The sequence below is a fragment of the Capricornis sumatraensis genome, chromosome 1 (genome assembly GCF_032405125.1).
Source record: "Capricornis sumatraensis isolate serow.1 chromosome 1, serow.2, whole genome shotgun sequence".
NCBI lineage: Eukaryota > Metazoa > Chordata > Mammalia > Artiodactyla > Bovidae > Capricornis > Capricornis sumatraensis.
Genome location: NC_091069.1, coordinates 34,085,105 through 34,095,321, shown reverse-complemented (window position 1 = coordinate 34,095,321; position 10,217 = coordinate 34,085,105). Strand labels below are relative to the sequence as shown.

Sequence of the window (10,217 nt, the reverse complement as noted above, 5' to 3'; positions counted from 1 at the left end):
GGCGGAGCAGCCGGGACACGCAAGGTGGGCCGCGGCAGTCACGTGACGTGAGACCCCGCCCAGCGGCGCCGAGGTCGCGGGTCCCGGCGCCCTCTGGCGGACTCGGGCGGAAAGGGTGCGATCAGGAGGAAGGCCTGGCTGGGGCTCTAAGCGGGGGACGTGCTTAGCGCTCGCGGGTCCAGAGCAGGTGCAGGCAGAGCTCCTCTGGCCGGAGCTGAGGGCGCGAATCTGGTCAGGGGCTCCCTCACCCCTTCCCCTGTGTACTCCTGTCGACCCATGAACACATAGTAGAGCAGACGGCTTGTTTAGTTTTAGTTTTTGTTTTTTTAGAAAAACCAAGTGTCTTTATTCCTGAATAGTTTAGTATGGCAGTGGGGGCCGGAGCCCCCTCGAGAGAGCCCTGGAGCCGAGGGACCCGGCCTGGAGGCCAGCTGGGGGAGCAGAGGGTGCCAGGATGGGCCCCTCCGCAGTCCGGGTCCTGCAGGGACGGCGATCAGGCCAACGGTCTGGACGAGGGGACCCCAGAGTTCCCGACTCGGTGCACTCCAACCACGGGGAGGACGCCACTCGGCTTGGGGCGCTTTTGCTGCGGCTCCCTGGGGGTCGGCGCCGCGTCCCAGGCGCGACCCCGGGCAGCCCGGCCCCTGGCTGGCTGTTTGGCTGCGTAGACACTTTCGGGCCGGTGGGACCCGGTCCCCCCCCACCCCCGCTCTTCCCCACCCCGCCGTCTACGCCTGTTCGAGCTCCAGGTCTTCGTAGAGCAGGGCTCCGCTGAAAATGGTGAGCGGTTCCTCCGAGTGCGCCAGCTGCCCCATGACCAGGTCGATGCAGACCGTGTCCCCGACCTGCAGCGGCAGGATGAGGCTGAACACGCCTAGGGCGCCCGGGCTGGGCTGGCTCTCGGCCACCGGCTTATTCTCCAGGCCCTCGGGCTCGTAGCCACCGGAGTCTATGCGAGCCACGCCCAGGTTGGAGCGGGACAGCACGGCCTCCACCTTCTCGTGCCGGTGCCCTGTGAGCACCGCGCTCAGCAAGTAGCGCCCTGCCAGTGGCGCTGTGAACACGCCTGGGGACAAGAGTGACAGTGAGGAGGGGAACAGGTGGCAGGGGCCGGGAAGGCGTCCGGGAGCCCTTCCAGAACTGTACTACGGAGGGACCCTCTGGGTCTTTTCTACCTCTGCTACCAGGACCTGAGCTCCACAGACGGCAGGGGAGTCGGTGTTTTTGTTCATTACCGCATCCCCAGCACTTGAGGAGTGCCTGGGCAATAGCAGGCCCCCAGAAAGAGCTGTGGAAGGATAGGCTCGTCCCCTCCCCACCCACCCCTCAATCCAGGTTGTGGTGAGAAGGGATAAATGAAGGAGAGAACAGGGTTTCCCTAAACCAGAGAAAGGATCCAGCTTGTCTGAAAGGGAAAGAATGGGGACATATCACCGCACAGCCTCCCCGATCCCCCCAGTGCCCAGCTGCCTGCTTCCAGGCTTACCAGTCTCTGGATCATAGTAGCCCCCATCGTTGAGCAGGACTCTGTCGAAGGGCACCGTGCCTGGTTCAGACCGGGGCAAGCTCAGGGCAGCTGAAAAGGCTACCCGGGGCACAGAGGCTGCTGGTGCCCCCTCGGGTCCTGGGGTGGGGGGAGGGTGTCAGAGTGGATGCTCAGTGCAGCCCCCTTATTCTCCACCCCCCAGGGCTGCCTGAGGCCCTCCGTCCTCCAAATCCTGGTTCGGGTCCCCTTCCGCCAGCACTGAATGAGGGGAACTTACCCTGTTCACCTTGGGGACCTGTGGGGAGAGAAAAGGGAGCAGTGAGAACTAGGACAGCTCTCGCTGAGTCACTCAGCAAACACCTGCTTTCCCACTGTGCCAGGTGCTATGCAGTCCCCCAAAGCAGAAATGGGGAAGATAGATGGGATCTATTTTTTTCAACTTTGTAGGCTCAGCCAGTCTTCAACACAGCAGGGAGGCCACCCACAGTCAACTGGCCAGCACACTGACTATCCTATCTCCTAGTTACTTTCCTAGTCAATGTCAGCCATGTAGGAGCCCCAGTTCCTCACCCTTTTCCCCCTTCTCTGTCAAGTTCAGAGTAGAATGTCAAGCCCAGGGCTGCCCAGGGGGGTGGCAGCCCTGGCTGCAGCAAGTTTCTCAGCCCGCTCACCTGGTGGCCCCATAGGCCCCTTTTGTCCATCCTTGCCTGGAGGTCCTGGAGGCCCAGGAGGGCCAGGGGGTCCCTGCATCCCAGGAGGCCCTGGTGGCCCAGCCTCACCTGCAGGCCCTACGGTGACAAAACTGGGTTGAAGGAGAGCCATAAAAACGAGTTTCCAAAAGACAAGGAAGGTGGTGGATCCAGGGACAGGGTGATGGGGCCCCTTGCTGCCCATGCTGGGTATCTAGGCAGCAGAGCAGCACCCCACCTCCACCCACAGGCCTGTCTGAGCCATCAAGGAGGGTGGGGAGCTGGGACCTTGGGTCATCTCTTGTGGACAAGCCAAGCCCTGGGACAGCGATGGTTATGCAATTCATGCAGAGCAAGGTAAAGAGCAAGTAAGCGAGGTTAAGGCTAGGCTGTTGTAGGGTCAGGGGAGGGGAAAGAGAAGACTTGAAAAAGGTCCTACCCCCCTCCCTACCCCCGCGTGCCTCCTCTTGCCCGCTCACCGGTGAGGTCCTTCAGGCTGAACTGGTGAAGCTGGTCCTCCAGCAGCAGCAGGGAGCTATTAAGGGCACCTAGCCGCTTGCCCAACCCGGCCTGCCCCTCTAGCAGCTTCTCCAGCAAGGCTGCCTGTGTCTGGCTGGTGCTGTTGGTTTCCCGTAGCCCAGCCCAGAGCCCAGCCACATGTCTGGAAAGGCCTTCACGCAGGCCCTGCAGTCCCCCGGCCACCGTGTCCAGCCGCTCACAGACTCCCTCCAGGCGGCCCAATCGCCCCTCTAGGCTGGGGCACTGGCCGGCCTGTGCCTGTCCCTCCTCCAGGCCTCGGAAGCGCTCCTCACTCTCTGTGGCGTGCTCTGTGGCCTCCTGTTGCAGTCTATTGATCTCAGAGATGATGCGGTCCTTGGTGGCTCCCAGGTCAGCCAGATCAGCACCCTGGCCCTCCACGGTGGTCTGCAGCTCATGCAGCGAGTCATTGAGGGAGCTGAAGGTGAGAATGACCTCAGAGAGCTCTCCTTGCAGGGCCTGGAGGGCTGAGCCTGAGCTGCCCCCGAACACACTGAAGCCATCCAGCGGCCCACGGCTGGGTCCCCCGACCCCAGGGCCGGCCCCAGGGCCCCGGGGGGGTAACAGCGGGCAGGAGCAGCGCTCCACGCCATCCCGCAGGCGGCCGAGTTCCTCTTGTACACCTCCGCAGGCGCCACAATCCTCCTCCCCACGGGCCTGCAGCAGCCCCTCCAGTTGGCCCAGCCGTGCAGCTGTGAGATTCAGCTGCAGTGCAAACTCTGCAGCCGTCTCACCCAGGGCATCGATGCGACCATGGAGCAGGCCCACTGCCCCTTGCAGTTGCTCCAGCGCGGCCTGCTGGGCCTCCCCAGCTGCTCCCAGCTTGTGCAGGTCTGAGCCCACCAGCCTCAGCTGCCCCTCATTGTCCAGCACCCTGAGCTCCAGGGCACTGAGGATCTCCCTGCCCTGGGAGTCCTGCTCCCCAGGGGCCCCAGAGCAGAGCTGCCCACATGCCTGCACTGCCCCTGCCACCTGCTCTTCCAGCTGACTCAGCCGCCCCCCTAGCTCTCCGCTCACATTGGTCAGCCGCCCCTCCAGCTTCTCTAGTTTGCCCCGGGCAGCAGGTAGCCAGTGGCCCAGCCCCCCAGGACGCCCCGGCCAGCCCTCCTCCTGTTCCTCCGAGGGGCCCAAGGTAGAGTTGAATCGGTCCTCCAGGCGGGAGAGGCGGGATGCTAAGCTGGTGTAGCCTGGCGGGTGGCCCCCCTGCCCAGATGCTCCTCCCAGGTGGGTGCCTCGCCGCCCGCTCAGCACTGTCACCGAGCCAGCCACAACGTCCAGCCTCCTCTCCAGCTCGGCCAGTCGCCGGCCCAGCTCTGGAGGGCAGCATTCCTGAGGGGCCCAGCGGCCCAGGGCCTGCCCCGAGAGGTGACGCTGCCGCTCTTCCACGGAGGCCAGTAGCTTCTCCAGTGCTCGCAGCCGCTCCCTGTCTTGCTGCTGCTGCCGTCGAAAGCCATCCAGCCCTGCCAGGCACACGGAGCACGACTCCTGCAGCCGCTGCTCCAGCTCCCGCAGCAGCTCCTCACTGTGGCCAGGAGGGGCCGGGGTGGGGTCCAGAGCCCTGCTGCTGCCGCCGCCACTGTGATGGTTGTTCAGATGGCCCAGCTCCTGGTCATGGGTGGAGACGCGGTTGTCCAGGAGCTGCAGCTGCTGCTGGATCTCACTGAGGGTTTCGTGCACACCCGGGCGGGCTGCTGCATCTGCCGGCTGTTGCCTCCCATTAAAGGCTGTCTCCACGGCCCTCTGGACGTCTTCGGTCAGGCGCCCACTCAGTCCCTGCAGGACACCCCGAAGGCCCTGAAGCTCCTTTGTCAGGCTCTGCACCTGCTCTTCCAGCTGCTGGACCTTCTCGGACTCCCCAGGACCTGGCAGAGAAGGGGAGGGATAAGGCTGAGGGGCTGGTCCCTACCTCCTAGGGACCTTCTCTCCCCAGCTCCAGCGAAAGGGCAGAGTCCCAGCTGATTTGGCCATTCCTTAGCTGGGTGACCTGGGCAAGAAAAGATGGAAGGAAAGAGAAAGCAAAACAAAACCCCAAAAAAGAAAAGATGGAAAGAAACTCCATTCACTGAATGCCTCTAAGTCAAATATGCACCATGGCTCCTTCCCCTTTACAACTGCATTGCACAAATACCATTGTGTGTTTTAGTTGCTCAGTCATGTCTAACTCTTTGCGACCCCATGGACTGTAGCTCGCCAGACTACTCTGCATGGGATTCTCCAGGCAAGAATACTGGAGTGGGTTGCCATTTCCTCCTCCTCATTCCTTCCTTCCCAAACCGGGAATCAAACCCAGGTCTCCCTCCTTGCAGGCAGATTCTTTACCATCTGAGCCACCAGGGAAGCCCATTAGGTTTTCCCATTTGATAGACTGGGAGATAGAGGACCAGAGAGGTTAATTAACTAGGCCATGGATTACAAGTTTAATATGGTTCTATCATCCAGAATGCCTCCTAACTTTATGGAAACTGTTTCTGCAGCTGAAAAAAAGGAACTGACAATACATCGCTTCCGCAGGGTGAGTGAAATGTGAATGTGGGAGGCCCCTCTCCACACCACCACAGGGACAAACACAACTCTGAGGCAAGCTGCAGGGGATCTGGCTGGGTGTTGGAAGAGTCAGCCAGCAGTTCCTGTTTCCATAATTACAGCAAAACGGCTATCTCCCTGGCAGGCAACACAACACATCTGCAGTGCTGGGCAACGGGGACTGCTGCATTCTGGGACCTGCAGTCTCTAGAGGCCACTGGGGCGCCTGGGACCTGTAGTCTGCTGCAGTGCATGCTAGGACTTGTAGTCCCAAGTGTCTATCCCCTTGGACCAAACTTGTCCAAGGAATTCCCCGTTCCTCCCGCAGCTGTTCCCAACTAGGAAGTATCTCGGCCACACGTGGGCGTGTGCGAGCACATTCTCTTTCTCTGCCTTCCTTTTCTCTGGGTCTCACTCAATCTCTCTTCTCTCACACACTCACACACACATACACACAACCCCCACACAGACATTCTCTCGGTCTCTTGCTGTCAAGTGTGGAAAGGAACCTCAGGGATCTCATTAACTATCTTTTGTTCTGTGCACTCCTCCACCCCTCGGCCCCCAGCCCTGACCTGGAGCAGGGGTCTCCCCATAGCAGCCTGGCTCCATGCTTTTCCCCAGCATTGTCCCCATTCCTCTCCCCAGCAACTCCCATACTCACCTTCCCCTCCCAGTCCACTCAGATGGCTGCCCGCACTGGAGCCGGAGAGGTTGGGGCGGGCGGGCTGGGGCTGGGGCCGGGGCCGCGGGGTGGTGGGTGCAGAGCCCAGCGCCGGGGCAGGGCCCTCTGCACAGTCATCGCCCCCGTACCCCTGGCAGCACCTCCATTCCATATCTGTCACCGTTTTGTAGGCCACGCGGTAGCGAGGGCGGAGGAAGCTGCGGTACCTGGGAGAGGGAGAGGGAGGCCCCTTACTCCTCCTGCACCATCAGTGATGCTGGCCCCTGTCCTCAGAGAGGGGCCACTGTTCGTGGGCTAGGACTGTCCCTCAGGCTGTGTCCCCCTTACTGGCCAGCATGTGGCCTTGCTCAGTTGACAGTTGTCAGCCAGTTGGCCAAAGGCCAAATCCCTGTTCTTCCTCCCCTTGTTCTGTGCTGGAGCTTTGAACTCCTCTCCTTGAATGTGGCCAGGCCCAGAAGACACATTCCCAAGGCTGGCAGGGTGGTCCAAGTGAGTGTGCCCTCAGTATCCCACCAGCCAAAGAGTTGCCTCAGCATCTCCTCAAATTGCTCTCAGCGAAGCCCCTGGTCCTGCCCCTGGCTACCTGCTTTGTACAAATCCCCCAGGTTGGCAGCCCTGGCCCCGCCCCCACCAAGTACCCATCCTCACATGATGCTGCGGGAACACTGGGGCTGGCCCCAGCCACAGGGCTGGTAGTCGGGCTTGACGAAGGTCTCCACTCCATCCTCAAGGACACAGCTCACTGTCCGGGTCACCACATAGGCACACCAGTTCCTGCAGGCACAATCCCACCTGGGTCTCAGGGCCAGAGACACACACTCCGTGGGGAGGCCTAGGGGCTACCAGAGGGGCTGAGGGAGGGTCACAAGATGAAGGGCCTCTGGGGACCAGGGGGAGCTAGGGCTTTGGCAGGGACAGCTCCTCACCCCACCCCACCCCCCACGCCTTCCCGTGTAGTAGGAGGCAATAAAGACTTTTCAATATGGGAACAGGAGGCCCAGAAAGCAAAACCACAACTACGGGATGTTGATCCTCATGGCTGGGCTGCCTGGGGAGCGTCTGAATTCACGCATTCATTCATGTCCCTTTCTGTCTCAACCCCCAGCTTGGCGTGGCCTGTGTGAGCTGGCTGGCCAGGTTCCCTGGTGATCCCCTGGCTTCTCCTCACCCTTCAGGGGAGTGGTCAGAGCAGGCAGGGGTCCAGCTCAGGGTTAAGCAGAGAATAAGCCATTGATGAGCCCTGCCCACCCTGGGGCTTTCAGTTCTACATTCTTGGCCCCCCGCTCCCCCACCCCCGACCGGCCTCCACTAAGTGTCCGCTGGAGAAAGGAAAGGAGCAGAGAAGTGGTGTGGGAAGCGTGGGTTTCTGCATGGGGCTGAGGGGGCCCTAGCATGGGATGAAAGGTCTGCCGAGACTCCCAGGCTGGTGTGGGCTGGCAGTGACAGGAAGGCCTGGCCCGTGGCTCTCAGGATAGCTTCCCTGGGCACCTAACGTGGAAGTGATTCCTCCTGAGGTTAGATGGGGTAGGGGGGTGCCTATCGACTCCAGGGGGCCCTGAAGGAAGGCGGGCATGTGAAGAGCCACCTGGTGGCTGGGTTTCCTCTTACCCCTTCCTTTGCCCTAGTGGACAGCTCAGAAGAACGTACCCGGGGCAGGGGCCAGGACACCCACCCTCCCACCTACCTCCAGCCTTGGGCTGAGACCCAGACTCCTACCTGTGGCGGCTGGCAGGTCGGGGGGCACTCTGGGCCTGGGTGCCCCCAGAGCTGAGGGCCCCACCACTCCCAGTGTAGAGGCTGTAGCCGCGAGGCGGGTAGCTGGCTGCCCCCACGGCGGTGGTCAGCAGGCAGCAGAGGTAGCAGCTCCAGAGGGTTCCGGGGGCCATGGTGGGGGCGCTCTGCGGCGGCCCTCAGAGGCACATCCTGGCCTGACCACTGGCGCCTCTGCCTGGAGCGAAGGTGGGGGGGATGCCGCTGCTCTGAGGGACAGCAGGTCCTGTCCCCAGCTTCCTGCCGGCAGCCCCCAGCCACACACCTCCTCCTTGGCTGCCTGGCCTGACCCCTCTCCCCCTCCTCTTTCCTCCTCAGGCTCCTGTCTGTCCCTCCTTCGATTCCTTCCGCTCTCCTCTTCTCCACTTCTGAGGGGAGTTTGTTCTCTGTGCCCCCCCTACACACAGCCCAGCCTCCTGAGCCTGGTCCCTGGCCCTCTCAGATGCTGCCTCCTGGGCCTCCACCCCCTCGCTCCATCTGGCCCTCCTCTGGTCTCCGCTGTCGGTTTTCCCCAGTGACCAGATCCTGGGGGTGACAGGGCTTTGCCCCTGTGGCTGCTCAGAGGCGCAAGAGTGGCTGTGGGGCGGGCCCTGGCCTCCGGCCTCTCTCTCCCTCACTCCCCTCCCTTCCCCCCCTGTCTGGCTGGCGGTCCAGCCTCCCCCTTCCTCCCCCCACCTCTCCAACCATCGTGCGCCACATCTGCTTCTTGTTAACTCCGGGAAAGAGAGAGAGAAAAAAAAAGGAAAAACAGAGAAATGTGGAGTTGCCGCCGGGCTTGGGGCCAGCCTCTCAGACAGGCCACATGGAGCGGAGCCGGGGCCAGAGCTGGGGAGGAGGCCCAGGGCTGGTCACTTAGACAGGGAACGGGAGCTGGAACCACAGCTCTCCTGGGGCCAGGGCAGGACCCCCCACCCCCACCCCTCCCGGGAGAGGAGCCCTAGGAGAGGTGGAGAGGAGAGCCGTAAAAGGGAGAATGAACTTGCAGGGGCTCAGCAGAACCGCCACTCACCATCTAGTCCAGCTGCCTCCTTTTATAGATGTGACAACTGAGGCCCAGAGTGGGAAAGTAACTTGTCCAAGGTAACACCGCAAATCAAGAGCATGGCTCAGATTAGAATCTAAATAGTACCCAGGTCAGTAGCTTGGGAGGAAAGAAGAGGAGAGGAGCAAAAGTTACTGGACCAGGGAGCAAAATGAGGACTCCACTGAGGCTGGCAGGAAATTCAGAGAAGCCAGAGGAAGAAAGGAGTCCGGCAATGGAGAGCAACTTCTGTCACGCATGGAGAGGACATGGGCAGGAGGAGAAAGACTTCATTCTCCAAAGGCCAAGTGATCATGGGCGTCAGGCTTGTCTTGGTGAAAGCCATGAGTGGGGGAGGGGAAGCAGGGAGATGAGTTGGGCCCTATCTGTTTAGCCTAAAGGAAGTCACTCCCTACCCCAGAGCCAAGTCTGATAGCCTCTGAGGCAGGCAAGGAAGTTGACTCAACCACCAGCCTGTCTGGTAGGCTCCTCGTGAGATATCCGAATCTGTCAGCTGGCCCCCCTCACCATCTGGCCCTCAGCATTGGGTTCTGTCCAGGTCTCCCTGCGTGGTGGGCCACTTGGGAGACAGAGGCAGAAGTACTAAACTGAAATCAGGCGAGAGTGCGGGGTGTGGGCGCTGACGAGGTGCCCAGGGAGCAGAGGCCCACGAAGGACTCAGTAAGGAGCAGCTGGTCCTGTTGGTGGACAGGACACAAGAGAGAATGAACACAGGCCGGACGGACAGAAGGCCAGGGGGCCAGACAGATGGATGCTGCGCTCTGGTTAAGAGGAGGAGAAAGACAGCTGACTGCTGCGGGAAGTCAGAGAAGAGCTGTTGGAAGAAAGAGAACCTGATCCGTGTTGGAGGGAAAAGTGAACCAGAGACAAGGGGAGGGGAGAGACTTCAGGTTGGCAAAAGCGGTCTGTCTCAGTTTCCTCATCTGTAACATGGGAATCATAGTACTCTCCTCCTTCTTCGTTTTGTGATGATTCAGTTAATCCATGTAAAGCATTTGGAATAGTGCCTGACATGTGGTAAATGCTACATAAGTGTTAGCTCTTCTCTGTGTCAGAAAGTCAATTGTGGAAAAAATCAGAGAGAGCCTCAGAAGACTGGTTAAGAGCTTGGGTTATAAGTTTTTAGTATGGGGGTGAATACGGACACAGAAAGAAGATATTCTCGGCAAGAGCAATGGACTGGGTGTGAGAGCACAAGAAAGCAGGTTCCGGCTTCTCCTCTACATAGTGTTATCACTTTGAAAGAATCCCCTGACTCCACTGTGGGTCTGTTGTCTGTCTGTCATCTCAGGTCCCTTCCAAATTCTACGTTGCAAAGTGATGCCAACCTGGGAGAGCAGGCTGTGGCTGCTTGGTGAGTGCCTGGGGGATGAGGGACCAGATGAAGGGAGAAGATTCCAAGGTTTGAGCCAGGATGGGAAAGTTGAGAAGAGGAGCTGGTTTGAAGGGAAGAAAGATGATCTTAGTTTGGGCATTCCAAGTTTA

The 10,217-nt window shown here is 60.5% G+C and overlaps 1 protein-coding gene across 2 annotated transcripts; it reads right to left on the bottom strand.

Annotated features, from left to right (window-relative positions):
• Positions 1-351: 351 nt before the first annotated feature.
• On the bottom strand, positions 352-8,981 carry EMILIN1 (elastin microfibril interfacer 1). 2 transcript variants are annotated; one of them, XM_068971716.1, is made up of 9 exons: positions 8,700-8,981; positions 7,637-7,868; positions 6,569-6,694; positions 5,900-6,126; positions 2,655-4,574; positions 2,158-2,274; positions 1,764-1,781; positions 1,487-1,624; positions 352-1,066 (listed from the first exon to the last, which is right to left on the bottom strand). In XM_068971716.1, exons 2-9 carry the CDS (start codon positions 7,804-7,806, stop codon positions 729-731), a joined length of 3,054 nt encoding a protein of 1,017 aa, XP_068827817.1. In that variant the 5' UTR covers positions 7,807-7,868; positions 8,700-8,981; the 3' UTR covers positions 352-728. The 2 variants fall into 2 exon arrangements, with proteins under 2 accessions (XP_068827817.1, XP_068827811.1); XM_068971710.1 differs by lacking the exon at positions 8,700-8,981 and having other exon boundaries at positions 7,637-8,252.
• Between the last annotated feature and the right edge of the window lie 1,236 nt (positions 8,982-10,217).